General features: G+C 40.1%; 2 protein-coding genes across 3 annotated transcripts in view; both read right to left on the bottom strand.

Moving 5' to 3' along the window:
* Positions 1-17056: 17056 nt before the first annotated feature.
* On the bottom strand, positions 17057-19545 carry LOC109705956 (abscisic stress-ripening protein 2-like). Of its 2 annotated transcripts, XM_020226768.1 has the most exons (3): positions 19410-19545; positions 17961-18104; positions 17057-17515 (listed from the first exon to the last, which is right to left on the bottom strand). In XM_020226768.1, exons 1-3 carry the CDS (start codon positions 19496-19498, stop codon positions 17266-17268), a joined length of 483 nt encoding a protein of 160 aa, XP_020082357.1. In that variant the 5' UTR covers positions 19499-19545; the 3' UTR covers positions 17057-17265. The 2 variants fall into 2 exon arrangements, with proteins under 2 accessions (XP_020082357.1, XP_020082358.1); XM_020226769.1 differs by lacking the exon at positions 19410-19545 and having other exon boundaries at positions 17260-17515; positions 17961-18277.
* Positions 19546-20995: 1450 nt separating this feature from the next.
* LOC109705957 (abscisic stress-ripening protein 1-like) overlaps positions 20996-21620 on the bottom strand; it is a 3368-nt gene continuing 2743 nt past the window's right edge. Inside the window, exon 2 of the mRNA XM_020226770.1 lies at positions 20996-21378. Coding sequence (XP_020082359.1) covers positions 21229-21378 — 150 coding nt within the window. The 3' untranslated portion in view covers positions 20996-21228. The remainder of the gene's footprint in view (positions 21379-21620) is intronic.

The raw sequence follows: 21620 nt of genomic DNA, 5'->3' as shown, positions 1-21620 counted from the left end.
CTGGGTGCAGATAGATGCCCGGGGGGAAGCGAGGCGTTGAGCGATCCCGGTCGCGCTGCGAGTAATAGAAGAGGCGACGCCGGGGCATGGCCGCAGGACCGGCAGCGAGGGACTTCGGGGGTGGAGGCGGTTGCAACGGGACTCGCCATCATTATACAGTAGATGTTGGTGTAATGGTGCACATGACACATTACACCGATGGAGTGGTGTACCAATTACACCTAATAGGTGTTAATGGTGCAATGGTGCACCATTACACCCATGAACTTACACATTAATGGTGTAATGGCCCATTACACATATAATGGGCGTGGCTCGGCGACGGCGACGGAGACAACGGCAGACTGGCGCACGGAGCGACGGTTGGGGTGTGCTCAGGGCCACGCGGCTGGCGGGGGAGAGGAGGAGTTGGCTCGGCGCGGAGCTTGCGTGAAAAGCGGAGCGATCGGGCGACTCTCGCCTTGCAGCTGAACGAGCGGAGCTTTGCTTTCGACCCCGCAACTTCCGGCCGACGACGCGGTAGAATATGATAAAACATGCACAATTTGTTTTATGTCATGAATTGGAGACAGGATACTAAAGATGCCAAATTTTCTTATATTTTTTATAAATTCTTAGCTCTAAAAAAAAGAATGTACTTGCCCCAAATCATACTCCCCAAAAAGAATACATGATCGTCTATAATACAAGACGAGGGCGGCGGGTTCGGTTGGCGACAGGCGAGGGGAAGGGCGCGGGGAGCTTATGGGCGGCGGCTTTGAGTTAGGCGACGGGCTGTGACCATGCATAAGGGGCTTTCGAGAGAGAGGCGCACGCAATGGCACGGCGGAAGTACTAGGGCTTGGAGGTAGTGTCAGAAGAGCGACACGACGAGGAGAGGAGCAAAGAGAAAGAGAATAAAAGTAAAAGGGTTATTGTGGTCAGATTTTGCCATGCAAGCGGACCGAATCACCCGAATCGCCTAAAAAAAAAACGAATAAATACTAAGGCACAAAACATTCTCTTTTTCTCCGCATATTGCAAAAAGCGCGCCATAAATAAGGGAGAATTTTTTTATGACTAACGATCTCAGCCCTGAGATTTTAAGTGATTTAATATTATTGTAGTCTTCAAATATTAAAAAAGATATATCTAACAAGTAATAGTAATATAATGATAATTTCCACCAATTATTAGAGCTTTAATTTTATTGCTATCTTTATTATTAAAAAAGTGTTCTTCAAACATACACAGTAATCATAATATATCTAATATATGAAATCAAAAAAAATTAATTGATAGTCCAAAAATATGAACAGATTGCATGCTTACATCTCAGTATGATTGTAATTTGATCATTTTAATCTATTTGGCCTAGTCGTATTAATTAATACTTTTTACAACATTTTAACGATGTACTTACAATTTTGAGTTTCATGCATCATTGTTCCTGTTAGCTAATACAATTATAATATCCAAATTTGTAAGGGTATAATTGACTAGACAGGCTCAATGACTCTCTAAATGTGACTCGTAATTTGTATTATACTTTTACTTCCTATTTCTAATTCTTTAAAGAGTACTCCCTTTCTTACCTTTCCTTTCTCTTAAATTGTATAAATTTTTCATCTAGTGTTGGGTGTTCAGCTTTGAACTGTGATTTGCATAATAATGACCACTTATGTTCTCTCACCTTATGTATCGATGCACCGGTGGTTCGTTAAGAAGAGTCAAGGGAAAGCCTGAGGATATTTTGGCATAAAAAAATATATAAATATTTTTATGAAACGCGAACCCTAACGAATTACTAACGCAGGCCGGAACGGCGAAGTCGCAACATTTTTCATTTTATAAGGCTGGCGGACGGATCCCTGCGGCGGGGTGCGTGGGGACGGTACATGGTCGGCATCCGTGCCTGGCCGGCCGGTAAGTGGGTATTTTCTTAAATGACAGAGAAAAAAGTAAAATTGGAGTTTTGACACGAGCGTTTTATGTAATTTAGCAACAGTTGGTATAATTTTAACCTATTTTCTATTTTGCTTCTCACAAACAATATAGCTCCTTAGCTTTTGCTGAATACATAAACATGTTGCTATACCGTTGTTAGTTAGTTTGTGAAAATGTCCTCTAAACTCAGCATGAGCTTGCCGTTGTTTCGACATAAACACACCGCTATTATTAAGACGAAGCATCCAAAGATCGACTATTATAGTTCGTAATGAGCTCTAGCCCATAGACTAATCTGAGTCAATTTTTGCTGTTTTTCATCAAATCGTCAGTATCTCTAGTAGTCAGAAAGTGCGCTTTTGCCTTGCTTCATAACAGTGTGTCCTTGAGCCTAGTATTTTCTCTCGATTCTCAAATGTTGAGTAACCACTCGCTCATTATTACCTTTATCAGTTGCTTTTTTTGGCTTTTGCTTTTATTCTCTTCGTTAATTGCGCATATCCATTTATGCATAAGATTTTGTTGGGGATTTCGGAAAACGATTGCAGTAGGGCAGTAGTAAAAAAATATATAGAAGAAAAATATTTTTGGTTTTGCTCCTCCAGGACGTAATATTTTGTTATGTTGTACAGGTCACTCCGATGAGCTGTTAAGAAGGTTCTCGGGATATATATATTTTCTGTGGTTCGCCCTTGTCGCGAACTGGAGAACGATAAAGGCAGAGATATGCCTCAATGGCTATACTTTTAGCCTCACAATTCCACATTTAATTATCTAAGTTAGTGGTTCAGAGCCTTTCAATAACCAGATCTAAGGGACGTAGGATGAGTTACACCTAGGCCCTTAGATACCATTTAATTGCCACTGTAGCTATGGTTGCTACGCAACTTCCGTACTTTATAAGTTGTATTAGACGTATCCTTATCAGAAAATAACAAATAGCAACTATATTATATCTCTCTCACTATCAAAACCTCCAATTATACTTTTATTACACATTTTTTCAATCCATATTAATATTTAATAAAAAATTATCTCTATTTGTACTTCCTTGTTAATTATAAATAAACAATAATTTATTATTCTCTTTTTCTACTATATAACTATATTTAAGGCAAATGGTTAGATAGAGATTCTATTGTTGTGAAGGTTTTTAAAAAATATCTATTTTAATTTTATTTAATTTTAGTTTTATTATAATTAAGATTTTTTTATAAACATAAAGGATTGCTCGCGCAAAAATATCTTCTTTTTATCACCATAGTGAAGCATCGCGCTGAGGCAGACATTGTCATTTGCTCATCGAGCAGTTCAGCAACCGCTACCCCTGTGAACACCTTTTTAATTTACTGACAAGGCGGGCCAAAGTGTAGGTTTTTAAAATGACAGGAACGGGAAGGATGAAAAAATCGGTTTGGATAGTAGCGCAGGCATTTCTGTAATTTAGCCTTGATTTATAATTATCGCGGAGCAGCTATATGTGACTACACGATTCTGTATGGAAAATCTGACTAGATTGAAACTATTATAAAACCCAAATTGGTATAATTTTTTTGATTATTGGGCTTAGTAACTAATAATCTAAAAATGAATTGCTGATAAGATTAAAAAATATCAATAAAATATAGGTGATGGAGACTTAATAATTCGATCGACAAGATAATGATCTTATGCGATCGATGCCGTAAATTAGAATTTTTATTAAAATTTCAACATAATTTGAGATTGTTTTACGCTGTGAAATATGTAACAGCATGCACTTTAATCATTAAAATAGTACGATTTTTGAAATCCTTTGACACTGAAAATAATGCTCGAAAAATTATAATTTGGTTATACATTTCTAATCTGAGCGGTCAAATTATCTAACATCAAGAAGTATCATCAAATCAGTTATAGTATATATTTGAATAGTAAAAGTTGAAAAGATTACCGTCGGTTTAATGGTCCTCTCTTATTTTTTCTCAACATTCACGATGTATGTATTCTGTATCTTGCCTAATTGTGACAGCTGAATATATGTTAACAATATATGTTAGGGGGTCCAACACAGCTATAACCCTTGTTTTACGAAACCCATATTTCTAATTAAATCAAGTTGCAGTATAAGGTTATGTTAGTTTTTCGTTTATTATTCTTTAAGAGGATATTTTATCAAATGTAATCCTTCACCTCATCACATGGTTCTCGCGCTCCGTGCTCGGCATCTCATAGTTTTCCTCTTTGGTTGGTGCTGCATACACATCTTATACTTTTAAATTACTTATATCTTATTCTATATAATATATTCTGATTGAAAGTCAAATATGTAGCATATTCAATCCTTATCTCCTATAGAACTTATCAATCGAAATACATACTTTGTGTCATCCTTTGTAAACCTATTAGCAGCAAACACAGACTAAACAGCCTAATGCGAATGCCGAGAAGACGTTACACACTCTAACGTGGAGGGAGTTCGCCAAAGTAGAATAGGCGCTCGTGAAGCCGGGGACCACTTTCATCACATAATCGTGTTTGTGTTACTTCAAACATATATTTTTGTTGCTCTTCCATCACAATAGCCTCTCATTATAACATTGAGAACCTACCTGACTCCGTAAAATATATCAATTATGAAGTACAAAGTGAAAGTTTTGAGGCGCCCAAGGATCATAATCTAATATACTAATCACCTAGAGGGGGGTGAATAGGTGAAAGGCCAAAATCACACAAAAATCTCGATGCAAAAAATAAATGCCGCGAAATAAAAAGACCACACGAGATTACGTGAAAACTCCAACTTGGGAAAAACCCACAGGGACCAACACCTGCGAAAAAAAAACAATTCACTAAGAAGAAAAGATTACAAGTGATTACCGACTCCACGGACTCAACCTCTTAAAGCCTCCTAGGAATTATCGGCGCTACCCTCCAGGGTTTGATCCCGCCCCTCACGTTCGAGTCAATGACGCCTCCACTTCGATCCACGAAGCTATCAATCACGCGGAATCCACAACGCCACTCGAATCCACGAGCCACGACCCGAATCCACGAAACCGCCGGTGGTCGAAATAACGCAATATATATATATATTATATATAGCTAGACCATTAGAAGCTAGCTTCCCAGTTACTAAAATAGCGAAGAATTAGCACAACTTAATTAGCAAATTGTTTGCTTTGCTGACTTGTTGGAAGATCCTCAAAAGATTTCAATTAGTGGTAAAGACTTCTATGCTTAATTAAGAACAACTCATTTCCAACACACACTTGTGCAAACTAAGCCGACGAGCAAACAATTAAGTACAAGAGACTTTTATTTAAAAGTGAATTGGCCTTATTTATGTGATCGATTTGATTACTTGTGGCTTGCATGGGGAATTACTAACACTACGAATCGGGCAGTATTGTGTAGAAAACCAGGAAATGAGCTGCGTGACTTGACTTCATCAAACATGCCCTAGACTAGTCGGGCATATCTTTGCTATAAATTATATTCGAAAGCAAAACGTTTATTTGTCAAATATCAACATTCAATATACTCGATCTCAGTATCCTCCAGAGTTTTTTGATACATGTTAATTATATGAAATAATCATTATTTTTTAAACTATAAATAAAAGTAATTGAATAGGTATTTTTAATATTCTTATATATTTGTAAGATGTTTATCATACTATTGGGGTGTTAAGCGATAGTAGAAATTTACTCGAGAAAGCCTTAATACTTTACAAACGATAAAGAGGCTGATGTTTTACTTGTGATAATAATGAAGACAAGATTACAGACCAAAAATATGTGTTATGTGATTTCGATGATGACTTGATATGTTAGAGAGAACCCCTATGATCTTTTTCGTTGAGCGTGTGGGATATTCAAAGCACTAATTGCACGAAATTTTACTTAGGTAACTTTAGAATACAAATGTGGGAAAATGTTACATGTAATATTTAGATACATACGAATTATGTTTACGTATTAGCCACTAGTCTGTAGACCACCTCCTTAGAGGCAACCACTCTGTGTGCCTGATCTCTTAGGGATGCTGAATGGAGACGGAGAATATTAAGCGAACATGGTCTTTATCCGAAATCCAAAAATCGAAGATGGGTTTATGGATTGCATAAATAGCTATGAATTATAGATATAAGGAATGAAACATAAAGAAACAATGACGACGGGATTTGAATTCGAGTTCATCGATTTTGTGACCGCACACACCGACCCCCAAAATTGGAACGGTTGATTGTTATTATCGCGTTTTAATACTATATGATGTTTGATTTACTTGACGAATAGTTAATTTATCTTAACAATTGTATTATACCCAATATGTTTTGAAATCGTATCGGAAGCGGCTGCTGAAAAAGAACCTTACATTTTTTGAAATCTGGATTTTCAGATCGGTATCTTCGGGACGGGCTTGCTCGATTTGCGATATAGGCTCTCTTAGCGATCCGTCTGATTTGACAATTTGAGAATTTTAAAATCCATTGTATATCGCGACCGGTGACATCATCGTACCGAGTGATCCTTACAGCATAGTGGCGTATTATCCGTAATTTCACCTATAACTCACAGCATGCAATAACATATGTCATGAGTTAGCACTTAAGGGAGGTTCATGCCTTTGACTTCAAATACACCTCCTAAATCAAGAGAGTGTCATTGCATAACGTTATCATCAACTATGTCTGAGAGAAATACTATGAGAAGAAGGAAGAAGCACCACGAATCCACCTGAGCTCTCGGCAGATGTACCGAGACTCCGGAACAATCATCAACTTCCTCGCAAACTATGATGGTGTACCGGCGCCCGTCCCTCGGAGCGTAGAAAAAGCCGTGCGTTTGCATTGGTTAGGTACTCTTGTTTGCTTACAATGATTTACAAAACCAGGTCGAATTCGGCTGGGTTCGATCCGGTTACGAACGGTTCCCAGTCTTAGTAAGAACGGTTCAGATTTTTCACCTCTCGACCGACAAATTAAAGAGTCGCCAGTGACATTCGAATCGTACGGTTATGATATTCAATACGCCTGGATTTATTGATTCAAGTCGCCGTCGCCGTGTGCGACGACGACGTCGCCCTCCCGCCGCGCGCCCTCTCCTTCGCCCTCGCCCTCTTCCGCTCCCGCTCCCGCTCCCCCTCCCGCCCCGCGCCCCTCGTCGGCTTCTTCGGCCGCGCCCACGACCTCGACACCGCGCGCCGCGAGTGGGTCTACGCCGCGCGCCGCGACCGCTACTCCATCCTCCTCGCCAAGTTCCTGCTCCTCAGACGCGTCGACGGCGTCGGCCGGGCGCCACTCCGGGTCGCTCCGCTCCAACCGCCGCCGCCGCCGACGAACTCCGCAGCCTCTTCCTCCGCCGCGCCGCCGACAGCGACGACGACCGCGGCGGCGGATGAGGCGGCGGAGGAGGCGGCGGATGAGACGACGACCGTGGCGGGTACTGTCCGCGGCGGCCGTAGCCTCCACGCGATGCGCGGGATTGTCCGCAGCATCCGCTCCCTCGGCGACGCCGCCCCCGCGGCAGCGGAGGTGGGGGACGAGGTGGCGGCGAGTGGGTCTACGGAGGCGCGGGAGGTCTGGGTCGGCCGAGCTCGAGGTCGGCCGGTGCACGCCAACGCCTCCCTCTCCATCGCCGTCGCTGCAGAGGAGGCGCACGTCGACCCGGCGGCCTCGCGCGGGCACTCGCTGTCCCGGCTGGCCGGGTTCTTCATAATGGTGTAATGGTGCACCATTACACCATTAATGGTGTAATTACACCATTACACCGGTGTAATGGTGTATTTTCACCATTAATGGTGTAATGGTGCACCATTAATGGTGAAATTACACCATTACACCATTAATGGTGTAATAGTGTAATTACACCATTAACGGTGCACGCGGCCCGCGGAGCGGAGCCGCGGGTGGAGCTCCGCCGGGCGCAGCACGAGGAGGGGGATGACGACGACGACGGTGGCAGGGTCTGCTGCTGCTGCTGGAAGAGGATGAGGGCGGCGGCGGCGGCGTCGTCGTTGGAGGAGCGAGGGGAGGGGAGGGCGAGGCCGGCGGAGACAGAGGCGAGGGAGGGGTTGACGGCGTGGAGCTCGTCGGGCTTGTGGGCGAAGAAGCAGACGCGGCGGGCGCAGCCGGTCTCGTCCTTGCAGAGGCGGGTGCGGTACTGGGCCGGGTGGAGCCAGGACTTCGAACAACCGGTCATGATGGAGGAGAAGAAGAAAAAGAAGGAAAGAAAGGCTAAAAAAAAAAAAAAAGGTCTCCAGCGAGGAATGAAGAGAAAAAAAGAAAAAGAGAAAAAAATTACTTCCGCCTGCTTCGTTTTTGTTATTCCCGCGTAAAAAAAAAGAAGCGAGAGAACGAAGAGAGAGAGAAAGAGGAAAGAGAAAAGAATAAGGTAATATTGGTCAGTTTGCGAAAAAGCGGTACGGCGAATTCTGCAAAAACTGAAAAAGGTGGGCGCCGATTTGCAAAAGCCCAAAATAAGTGGATTTGTTTAGTCAAATTGGCCAAAGTCTGCAGCTAAGTATTCATATTGTTTGGCTTTTTCCTTTTTAAGAAAATTTTTAAAAAGAACAGAACGTTAATTCAAAAAGGGGTTGGTGGGGGGGGTCGGTGGGGCGGGGTGTTTGTCGTTCTTGTGAGCTTACCCTCCATCCAGTCTCCTGCTCGCCTCTTGTCACTGACTGGCCCCACTAGCAGGCCAACTGGCGCTGTAAGGGAAGTCCCACGTGGAGTACTACATGGCTGTGCGAAGCGGATAGGCGGTGTCGGAACAGTCTGCTCTGTACTCTCGGTGATGCTAACTCGGTTTGTGCACGGGTTGAGCCATCCCTCCTCACACAGCCTCTCAACAACTCCCCGTGCTCCCGTGTTGGGGGGGGTTGTTGGGGGGGGGGGGGGTTGGGGTGGGGTGGGGTGGTGGTGGGGTTGCGTCGACCTCAGTAGGCCACGCTAACTGTGGACCTCAGATCAGGGGGCGGGGGCGATAGCGGCGCGTGCAGGCTCGCACTTCGGCTCCACAACAAGGGGTGACAGGCCTGCGCCCGTTTGTCACTCTGCTCACGGGCTCTTTTTGGTTGGCACTGCGCGCTATCTGCTCAGGTGCTCGGTCGAAAGGTCTAGGCATCGGATTTCCGTTCAACTGAGGCGGAGGCGCTCTCGCAAACTGACGGTTCGTACTACTCGGCGACGATACAGGTACTGGAAGAGGGAACAAATCGGGGTCGGATACAATAAATTGTGTAGCACTCTCGACCCAATCAAACGAAGTCTGGAATTGCGTCCCGTTGTTTTCTCCAAAATTATGTTGTCTTGTGGGCATGCCAATCATAGATTTTCAGGCAAAAAGGTACTTTCCTTCATCACCCCCCACTCACGAGGAGTGTAGAACAAATAATCAGTGACTTTCGCAATTAAATATACGCCTCTCGCGGTCTTGCTTCTTTTTAAGCTATAGGTTTGCCAAACTTAGGTTCTCTAGGTCCACAACGACCATAGATGCTAAGCTCTGATACCAACTAATTCTGTCATGCCGCCGGATTACACGTTCCCTCGGGACGCGGGTGAAAACAAATCTCACGATATATCAAAAAATGTTTCCTAATACGAAACGACAGCATGTGAGCCTGTAAAACATACAAATACTCAATAGTAGTATAGAGCTGCTAGAAGAACTAGTAAAGTAAAAGAAACCCGAGTTCCATAACATACACGTGAATCCTAAGAGTACAACCAATCCGATCTCGCGGCTGGGCGTTTTAAAAGTTGGTATGTACATGAACCCAAACCAAAACATCTACCTTGCAGTAAGGTGCCCTCTACTCGCTCCTCGGGTCGGTGCTCTAACTCGCGAGGCGCTTCTGCTTTAGGATGGCCTGATCAGTAAGCAGCAGCATCCGAAGACGGAGGCTCTCAACGGGAGTAAACAACTGGCGAGAGTACGTAAAAACAAGATCGCCAGTGGTGGCATCGCCCAACCACAATACCGTCCAGCCCAACAATGTCGCAGCAGATATGGGAGCAAGAATAGTCGGAAAAGCAGAATAAGACTCTACGCATCAATCACTACAAGTCAGCCTACCTAACCACTGTAGGAAATGTTCAAATCTAACCCAACGTCAAATCGGACTGTAAGCCTAACCGCCTGGGACGTGAATACACCGCCAAGTCCTCCCCATTGCGACTATCAGCTCCAATCAACGAACCTGGTCCGTGGGAAGCAAGTTACAAGCGGCATGACGATCACCGAACGCGCGATAAGCACAAAGCCGACTCCGGGAGTGGCACCGTGGAGCACCCTAACCGATGTATGCAGCGTATCTCTGTCCAAGACTCGAAACAGTCTCCTAACTAGCGCAGATCAAGTGAACAGTGGTCAAAACAGGTCACAACCAACCCACGTGCCCTCGCACAATCTGTGATCCAAAACAAGAAAATCTGGGTCACGCAATCCGAACTGCACCAAACGACTCCGAAATAGCCTAAACCTCTACTGAATAAATATAAGCCCGCACCGCCAGCTTACGACGTAACATGCCTTCTAACTACCGCCCGGATATCCCGACAGCTGATACTGCGACGATATCTATAAATCGAACAACGCTCCTAGAGCTAACATCTGTAGTTAAGCATATGACTGGGTCAAAACGGCAGTTTCTCTCCTAAATCAATTTTCAATCCACAGTATACATGAAAAATACTCATCTTCAGCATGCTTTCTACATTGCCAATATCACGATGCTAATCGAAGGAATTAAAGTCATGATATGTAAGTAACCGAACTAACCACGCGACTAAACAGTAGATTAGGAAGCGAAACCGATGATAACGCCACTCTCAAGTGCAATTCTTGAGCAGAGGGTCTCGTATCACAAGCAACCACTGCTGGACACACCTCCAATACCAGCAACAAAGCCCTCAAGACTGGATAATTAGCAATTCACCCAAAATCCAATAAAAACCATCAGTTTCAAAGCACTTAATGCTTAAGATTTACTCCAATTCCACTGTTAAAACTCACCTAATGTTATTCTCTAAATCAGGTGAATAGTTCAAATCCAGCAAAATACGAGAGGTGATAAAACTCAGTCCAAATCCCACTACCTACAAAGATTAGGCATCAAGAAAAGCTCAAAAATTTCCATTTTTAAGCTCAATGTCAACTGTAGCAGTCTAAAAAATCCCCGTTCGAGCCCAAGCCTAATCTCATCCAAAATCTGGAATTTCAATGACTTTGTTGATTCCTCTGGAAGTCTAGGAAATCCAGCACAACTAAGTTTCGTCGAAATCGTCACCTTCCTCACGATCGTCACGAGCCAAAACACGGAGGTTCGTCGTCTGAAGAACTGAGAATCAGCACCTTTAAATTCTTGAGAGTGATCTTGATGCAAGATTGGATAAGGATTGGAGGATTGGAAATGCAATTTTATGGTTTCCTGTGACGAAGAGAGATAAGAGGCTCACCAAGGACCTTCCTCAGCTATTTTAGGTGAAATAGGTCAGATGACGCTCAGGAACAAAGTCTGCAATCTGCCCCTGGTTATAGCATGAAAACCGAACGATCGGACGCCCTAACTCAGTTGCGGGCGCCTCAGAACGTTCCAAGCCTGCACATAAACAGCCCTCATCGGTCCATTCGCCGCTGCGGTATGCGGCACCTTATCTCTCCCGCGGCCCACACCTACCTACCAGCACGGCGTCAACTATACGATCTGATAGCATGATGTAAATTCCGGACCTCACTTCGGTGTCGCCGCGGAACATAGGATCCAATTAGCTTCTTACTTTTTATTTAAATTCAGACTCAATACTTGGGCGACTAAAACCATTTCGGTGCCCTAAACTTCTGGGCGCCCTAAATCCAGTTCTGGGCTCCCTAAACTAGCAAAACTCCAGTTTTGCTTATTTGAATGCGCCGAGTCCATTTCTGCATCCATTTCGCGCAGAAACAACTCCGACTCAGTCCGACACTCTCCAGAAGCGTCGACCAGTCACTAATACTGAAGCCAATCCTATCCGAAGCCTAGAAACACTACAGTACGGTGTGAACTGTGATAACAAAATGACCATTTTGCCCTCACCATGTTTACAAGATAAAAGACTGAAAACATTTTTTGCATAAAAAATATATATAATAATATTTTATAAACGGAAACCTAACGGATTACTAACGGTAAGGGATGAAATAAATATTTTTTATTTTACAAGGAAGCAAAGTGTAGGTTTTTAAATAACATGAAGAAAAAAAAAAATTTGGGTTTTGACCGGAGGATTAATTTTATGTTTTTTAGCTTAATCAACTTAAAAGTACAGAAGTGCGTAGCAACCTCGCAAATTAGATAGTACAATAATACTTAGGCTTAGTGTGGTATTGAGCCCTTGACACTATTAGATAATTAAAATGGAATTTAGGTAAAAGTATATAGAAATATGCTTCTGCGTTCTCCAGTGAAACCACAGAAAATATATCGTAATCAACTCATCGCGATATGTAGAACAAAATATTACGTACGGAAACAAACAAAATATTTTTCCATCGTATTTTTTTACTGCATGCACGTACTGCAATCTTTTCGCAATCCCAAACAAAATCTTAATCTAAATGCATATCGCAATACGAAGAGAATAAAAGAAAAGCCAAAAAAAAAATGATAGAGTAATAATGAGGAGGGTTTTCACATTTGAGAATGAGAGAAAATACTAGTTCAAACAACTTGAGAAGAAAAGCCACTTGAGTACTGAATATGACATTGGAGAAAAATAAAAAATTGACTTAGATTATTTGTGCTAGACCACAACTAATAATAGCGATTTTGTGCTTCGTATATATTAATAGTGTTGTGTTTATGTCGAAACAGAAGTAGTAGTTAGACATTTCACAACTAAATAAAAGGTTATAATGTTTTGTTTCAGCAAAAGAGTAAAGAGTAATATTGGTTTGTAGAGCAAAATAGAAGCTTTAATTTAAAATTTGGCTAAATTACATAAAACCCTCGTGTCAAAACTCAATTTTTTACTTTTTTTCCTGTCATTTAAAAATATACACTTTACCCCCTTATAAAATGAAAAATGTTCACTTCGCCCTGCCGTTAGTAATTCGTTAGGGTTCCGTTTATAAAATATTATTATATATTTTTTTATGCCAAAAATATCCTCAGCCTTCTCTCCTATGAACATGGTGATGGACAAAATGGTGAGGAACAAAGTGGTCATTTTATCATCACAGTTCACACCGTACCCCTCTGTGAATATTTTTCATTTTAAGAGGAGGTAAAGTGTAGGTTTTAAAATGACATAGGAGAAAAGTAAAAATTCGGATTTTGACATGAGAGTTTTCTGTAATTTACCCTTCAAATTTTTATTTTTAATTGTTGCTGCATGAAACTAGTTGTGTGCATTTAAATTAAAAAGATATTATAGCTAGGCCAAATAGATAAATCTAATTAGATCTAGAGATGAGCATCGGTTCGGTTTATTTGGCTTCAATATTTTTTTTTTTGATTTAAATATATAATTATGATTAATGTATATGAAAAATCTTTAATCTAAAGGTAGTAATAATTAAAGCCTCTAATTAATTGGTAATTATTAGTTACTATTTGTTACATATTTTTTTTAATTTAAGACTAATATATATGTTAAATCATTAAAATCTCAGCTATATATTCAATTTGTTTGGTTTTCTTTTTTTAAAAAATTTTAAAATAGAACCAAACGTTAATTCAATTTTACTTGAATAGTGCTCGCCCCTAATTAGATCCACGGGTTAATTACACTAGTAGTCCCCAATCTTCTCACCAATTTTCACTTGAGTCTTCAACCTTTTTTTTTTGCAATTGAGTCCCTAACCTCTTGATTTTATTATAATTACGTCCCAACCGTTAAAAAAACAGTTAAAATTAACGGAATTGCCACGTCAACGTCTATTTGGCAACCTTTTGCATATTAATTTAGGTCCCTAAACTTTGCACATTTTTCATTTTAGTCCCTAAAAATAAAAATTCAAAATTTAAAATTTAAAAATTCAAAAATAATATTAAAATTAAAATTTTAAACTAATGAGAAATTAGAATTTTGAATTTGAATTTAAATGTGAATTCAAATTTTAAATTTAAATTTTTAATTGAATCTAATTTTTGAATTCAAACTTAAAATTTTGATTTTGATTTTGATATTTCAATTTACATTTAAAATGAAAGTTTGAAACCAAAATTTAAATTTAAAATCATATTGTCACGCCCCGGATTACACGTTCCCCGGGCACGCCGACAAATCCGCCGTATAAAAAGAAATTTTTCCTATATACGAAGCGACAGCTGTACCTGTAAATCAAACACTACTACGAACAGTAGTAGAGAGCTGCTAGAGAAAACAGAAGCTAAGCAAACAGAGTTTCATATACATAGTTCAGATCCAAAATACAGAGCTACTCGCACTAGCGAGTTAAGCAACTATGTACATAAACTCCAAAACAAAACTACCTGCAGTAGGGGAAAGCCTCTAGCTCTGACTGTCGGGTAGGGCTCTAGCTCGCAACGCCCTTGCCTCGATCCTGATCGGCAGAAGATGCAGCAGCCGGCACCTGTGGCTCTGCAAAACATAAGTAACAACTGGGCGTGAGAACTACTGTACAAACAAGTAGTCCTCAGTGGGTACCGCCCAAAACAACATCGGTCACCCACTAAGTCTACAGAAGGGAGCAAGGATAGAAGGAAAGCAGGAAGCATACTCTACCGCTATCATCCACTACACTATCATGCTCTACACTAACCAACTGTAGGAAATGTCAAATCTGACCCAATCCAATCGGGACTGTAAGCATACCCGTCCCCGGGACTGTGAATACACCCGTCCCTGCCCCGTTGCGACTATCGGGCTCTATCCACTCTAACTGGTCCGTGGAGAGCAAGTCCAACTGGCATGAGCGACACCAACGCAAAAGCACAAGCCTGACTCCGGAGTGGCACTCGTGGGCGCTACCCAACCGAGTATGCAGCGTATCTCTGTCGAGCTCAATCAGGCTCCAACTAGCCAAAGTCAAGTAATCGACTCAAACTGGTCTAACAACCAACAGGTAACGTGCCCTCGGCACAATCTGACGCCAAAAAGGCGATACGGGTCCACCGTCAACTCTGACGGCACCCAACAGTCCGAAATAACCTGAACGACCCGGTAAAAATCCACTCGGCGAACCAGCACGAGTATAAATATATTCTAAACTACCTGGAGTACTCGTCTCGACAATACTGCGACAGTACAATTTTCTAACGGCTCCTAGAGCTAAATCAGGCAGTTTATACAGGTGACAGGTCCAAATCGCAGGTTTTCTCCTAATTCAATTTCCAAGTCCAACATGTATAATCTACTTAATTTAAAAAACATGCTCCAAAATTCAGATTTCACAATCTACATATAGTCCATGAATTTGAGCTAAAATTAATTACCGAAATCAAGATCTATACATGTCGACCAATAAGAACTTAGGAGTAAAGCCGATGTAACCCACCTAAAATGCTAATCCCTGGCAGCGAAGGACTCCCCCTGGTGTAGAGCAACCTGCTGGATCACCCGGAACCCGCCGAGTACAGAAATCGCCTAAGCCCGAGCTCTACGCAACAAAATTCACCAATTCAGTCCAGAAATCGCAGCAGAGAAGGGAAGGGTTTCGACCAAGCTAACCTTCACCAAAATTCGCAAGTAAGGGCTTCGTGGATTCCTCTCGAAGTCCTGAATCCAACGAGCCAAGTCTCGTCGCAATCCGATGCTCCTACGTCGAGAACGAGCCAAAATACCAACGGTCGACGTCGAAAAACAGTAAAACGGCATATAAGCCCAAATCTGATGATACTCGAAATATACGCAGCAATTCTACGGAGCACTTACTTCGCTAGACCCTCAAGAGTCGGCGCGACGTCGAGGACGACGGAAATCTACGCTCGCCCGAGCTCCTCACAGCACCACGACGACGAAGCGTGCGCCCGAACGGCTACGCGGCAACACGTCGGCGACGAAACTCCACCCGAGTTCCACCTTGCTCACAACCCGATGGAAGAGTGGGAGAGGTGGAGAAATGCTGCTAGAAGACCCTTCCCTTAGCCTCTCTACACGTATATGAAGGAGTGGGGGAGAGGGTGACAACAACGAGGTGAGGAAATTCCCAAAAAGTCCCTCACCTACCCCCTTGTACTGGTACACGGGCTCCTGTACCGGTACAAGAGCCAACCTGAGAGCAGTTGAGCTATTTCGCGCTGGTTGTACCGGTACAGCCACTAAGCTTGTACCGGTACAGCAAGCAGAGAATGCTGCTGTTTTGCAGAATTCTTCGCGATAAGCGGCCCTCGCGTCGCACGGGGTCCGTTTTACGTCTATTTGACGCCAACGTGACTCGGACTTGTCCCGACACTCTCCAGAGCTGTCGACAAGCCTCCACAGTCAAACACCAGGGATCTCACACATATTGAAAATTTTGATTTTAAATTTTAAATTTGAATTCAAAATTTAAACTTGAATTTAAGATTTGATTTCAATTCTAAATTTGAATTTAACCTTCGAATTCAAATTCACATTTTGATTTTCAAATTTCAAATCGAAGTTTGAAATTTAATTATAATTTATAATTCCAAATGTGAATTTGAATTTAAAATTTAAAAGTTAAAATTAAATACAAAATCGGAATTTGAATTCCAATTTAAATTTGAATCCAAAATCAAAATTTAAATATTAAATTAAATTTTTTTTGAATTTATAAATCTAATGGGTTAATTAGACCATTGGTCATCAACCTTTGCACCGTTTTTCAATTTGATTTCAAATCCTTTTTTTTTTTTTGCAATCCGCTGAAATAGCGTCACCGTGGCGTTGACATGGCGCCTCCGTGGCCTGACGTGGTATTTTCCAACAATTTTAACAGTTATCTAACAGCTGGAACTTAATTGAAATGAAATCAAAAGATTGGGAACTTGATTGTAAAAATTAAAAAAGGTTGGAGACCAAATTAAAAAAACAGTGTAAATGTTAGGGACCATTGGTGTAATTAACTCTTAGATCCACAGAACATGTTAACTTAAAGCAAAAATATTAGAACTCATCAAATGCAAAAGATGAGGCACAAACATACGATTAAATAAGATTAAAATTAAGCAGTAACAATTAATTATAACAAGGGACACTTCACCACCATTTTCTTTTTCTTTCTCTCTCTCTCTCTCAACAAACACAACCAGAAACATAATTTGTTATTAATACGATCGACTCACAAATATCCAAAAATAAAAGGTTTTTATTAAATATTAAATAAAAAAGATAAAGATGGAAACTGACCTAACACATATTAACCTAAACACAACATTTATTCATCACTAGGGGAGGGGCAAATCCATGCGACGTGCGTGCATGCATTTAATGCATGCATGCATGAAACATGCACGTACGTACGTGCGAACTCCTTTTCGATCACTCACAATTCTGGTGCTTGTGTGCATCTTTTTTCTCATGGTGCTCATGGAAAGCGAAGCCCGCGGCGCCGACCGCGACCGTGGCGGCGATCTCCTCCTCGAGCTTGTGGTGGTGCGCGTGCTCGGGGTCCTTCTTTGCCTTATGCTTCTCATGCTGCATGCTCAAAATTGAAGACATATATATATTATATGTATATCAGGTTAAAAATAACTACTATACATAATTATATATCCATTATCTACTATATATTTAAGTAAAAAGAAAAGGTATGAGAACTAAATACTTGAAAAATTAATTAAGTCCCTAAACTTTATTATTTTATTTGATCTCCTCAGCGCGAGAAAATCCGACTTTTCTTATTTACTGGGTACGAATAAGAAGAAAAAAAAGATAAATATATAATATATATATATATATAGAGAAGAGAGAGAGAGGATGAGAAGCAGGGTTACTATGCCTATTGGGTACAAGTATTTTGTGCTCTTAACTAGAATGTAGACTTGTTCTCTCTCTCTCTCTCTTCTCTCCTATTTATATATTATATATAATATGTGTGGAATATATAATTGTGTTTGTCGTTGCTAGATCCTCGAATTACCAAGGCGAAGGCACCGGCGGCGAGGGCGCCAAACTCGCCAAGATGCTCCTTGTGCTTGTGCTCCTTCTCTTCCTTTTCATAGTCAACCTCAGATGAATCCTCCTCCTTGTGTTGGAACAAGTGGAAGTGGTGCTTCTCTTTCTCCTGAGCCATTGTTAACTAAATGTATAAGAACAAGTAACTAAACAGAGTTTTCTTATGAGATGTTTGTTAATGGAGAGAATATGTATATAGATGATGTTGAGAGTATAGGAACAACCTCCTATATATAGGAGGGAGAGGAAGGGTTGAAATTACCTGGATGCCCTTGGCACTGCTGTGAGATTCCTCAGCACATGTTAGTTGACCATGTGAGGGGTAGTTTGGGTATTTAACATTGTATCAATATTTTACCATACTATTTAAAAGATATTTGCTGTTATTCTGGGATTATCCACTGCACCAGAAACTTGTTCCCCATTGCTTAATTCTTTCCTAAGTTAGTTTCTATATAAAGAGAAAGTTTATCCTATTAATGGAGAATAATCATTTCATGTGCTCATATTCTTATTTTAGCCTTAAATCGAAGTAATTATGGGGATAATAATACAAGATTAACTTCAACTAGAGAAACAAGATTCATCGAATCTCATCAAATTCAGTTAGTAAATAGTGACCAGATATAATGCATATGTTCGTCAGTAGGAATATTAATCAGCTATATATGTTAATATCACCACCCTTTATATGTTAGGTTTTTTATTAGAACAAATTAAGCTAATTAACTCTTATAAATCCATAATTTCTAATCAATGTTCACATCACGCATCAAAGGGATGTATTTGGTATGATTTTTTATGCATAGCCTTATTTGAGACACAAAATGAAGTTTTTTTTTTAATACATTTAGCCATTTTTTCCTTTTAAACGGGTCATATTTATTCAGCTTTTTATGTATGGAAATATGTAGTGCATCTAACTGAGACACAAAATTAAAAGGACAAAATAATAATAATCCAATAACGTGACTAGCACTTAAATTGATTTAGTCAAATAATTAAATTAATGCAATTTGACAAGGGAATTGATCTACAACTAGGAGAGTGCGTTCTCATTGAGGGTTATGGATCTTATTTTCTATTCGTTGGGTCATGTAACTACTCTATTATTGGATTGGAAAAAAATAAATATTTATATATATGGAATGGAATTGGATCCACATTTTTTTTTTTTATTATTAAAAGAGTTGGATCTAATTATTGTTGGGTCGGGACAGATTCAGGACGATTAATTTTAATCCTATTTTGGACCCCCACTTACCGCTTCATTCGAATCAGATCAGGTAGGAACGGATTTTTGACCGATTGGAATAGATTAAAAAAAGAAAGGAATCTCCCACCTTGTACTCCATTTGTATAACAGATCGGAACAGATTATATTTTTCTATGATTTTAATTCCCACTCACTTACCGGCCTATTCGGGACAGATTAGGGAGACAGCTCCACCAATTTGGATCTCTTTGCATCCCTAGTGCAGATGATAATGGCCAACTTTCCATCTTTTCTCTACTCTCACCTTTTGGCTCTATTTCTTATTACATGAACTTCTTGTTGGATCTATTTCTCATTACAATATGGTCATGTTTCAACATCCAAAAATAAATATATATATATATAGAGAGAGAGAGAGAGAGAGAGAGCGCGAAAGGTGGAATCTCATGAGCTTGAGGTCAGTCCCTCGTTTCATAAACGTAATATGATCGCGCTGAATTTTTCAGCTCGAAATTTTAATGAGCCAAACCTGAAATAGGGTCAACTTGCCTGTGTTAGACTCAATATAGCTCGAATAAATAGAGTTGAGCTGGAATACTATCAGTAGCAAACGGGCTCCGTTGCCACCTATTTGTTTTCAATGATGGAGCCTTCAAATCGATGATCGGCACAATTGAACATGATCTATATCACTTGAAGTATCTAGAAATCAAATTTCAAATTTTTTCGACATCATTGACCTAATGATCAAAGGGTTTTAAAATTTATAATTTTAATAGTTGATGTGAGGCGTTTCTCGTTTAATGCTGTAAAGTTATCCAAATCAATTAAATTTTGGTTAGAAAATTCTTTAAACTATTTAGAACAAGATCTATACTCTCGATCTTGATTACAAAATTCCTATCATCACTTTTTAAAGGATATTCATTTTCAGCCGTTCATTTTTACTCCCATTTGATGAACGAGAGAACAATATCGGAAAAATATGAAATTTGATTTCTGAACACTTCAAGTGGTATAGATCACTTTCAACGATACCGATCATCGATTTGGAGGCCATCATCGAAAACAAATGGGTGGCAACAGAGCCCATTTGCTACCGATACTATTCCAACTCAACTCAATAAATATATACCTATATTTTGTGAATTTTAATTATTAGTTCTTTCAACTTTTCATTCAATAGCAGTGCTGATAATCTAACTTGTTGTTCGCGAGCCAGCTAGTATCCGACTTGTTAATAAACAAGTCAAACACGAGTTAAATTTTTCGGCTAGATATTTTAACAACTTGTGTTCGTCTCTTTTATAGTATGCTTAAGTACTCATGAAATATTGTGTATGAAAAGAGGCCTCACATACTTCCCTCCAATGCTCGTAATTTTGGTTTTGCAATGAGAAAACAGTCATGTTCATTTCAGTACATGATATTACGCTCCGCATGTTACGGGTACTTGATTACAATATATTTGTTATAGTCACACTGAAAAATGGAAAAATATATCCCTATCTGCTTTGCCCCAAATACCACACTAGTCTTGCATGCACAGAACTAAGGACATAATGGATATAAAAATTAAAACAAAATGAGTAATATATATACAACAATTAAAATAATCCACATTCAATCTCAATGGTTACACAATTAACAATCCAAAATCTCTTCCACAATAATTAAGCAAGAGATGCCTAAGAATAAAGGAGAATATGGTTATAATTAATTAAACAGCACAAATATATAACTACACATAATAATTTCAACATTAATTGTTTTTTTTTTTTTTGGTGCCTATATATACACAAACACAACCACAAACCCTTAACTATAACCAAACTAATATAGGTAGAAGATTAATATAGAGCACTTATTCTCTAGTGCAATATCTATATATATCTATTTATAACTAAAACACATCAAACCCTTCATTCATAATGCATTATATATATATATATATATATATGTAACAAAATAATAATAATAATAAAAACTGGTGCAAATTTTAAGCATGGATATGGATCTAATGCTCATGTTTGTGTGCTTCTTTCTTCTCATGGTGCTCGTGGAAAGCGAAACCGGCGCCGCCGACGGCGACCGCTTCGGCGACCTCCTCCTCGATCTTATGCTTGTGGGCGTGCTCCGGATCTTTCTTCTCCTCGTGCCGTTCGTACTGGTCGGATCGAAAACAAAATAAAATTATTTTTAAAAACATTTAAAAAAAATTGTGAATTATCACTACAACAGAATTAGGTTATAGGGACACATGTTTGGGACACTTTTGAATAAGTGTCCCATTTATGCTAAAACTTAAAAAAACATCTACTAATGCCTAAATATAAGCCCAATCCAACCAAAAATAAAAAATTATTCTACTCAACCTACCACACCCAGTCCATTTGGTCCGATTACAAA

The sequence above is a fragment of the Ananas comosus genome, unplaced genomic scaffold (genome assembly GCF_001540865.1).
Source record: "Ananas comosus cultivar F153 unplaced genomic scaffold, ASM154086v1, whole genome shotgun sequence".
Taxonomy (NCBI): Eukaryota; Viridiplantae; Streptophyta; class Magnoliopsida; order Poales; family Bromeliaceae; genus Ananas; species Ananas comosus.
Note: the sequence above shows the minus strand (reverse complement) of the source record. Positions and strands in the feature narration are given on the sequence as shown.

Coding starts and splice junctions, on each gene's coding strand:
- LOC109705956 (XM_020226768.1), bottom strand. CDS start 19,498: ATGGAAAGTTGGCCATTATCATCTGCACTAGGGATGCAAAGAGATCCA. Junction 18,105..19,409: donor AATCTGTCCCGAATAGGCCG/GTAAGTGAGTGG, acceptor ACAATGGCTCAG/GAGAAAGAGAAGCACCACTT. Junction 17,516..17,960: donor CCGCCGGTGCCTTCGCCTTG/GTAATTCGAGGA, acceptor TTGAGCATGCAG/CATGAGAAGCATAAGGCAAA.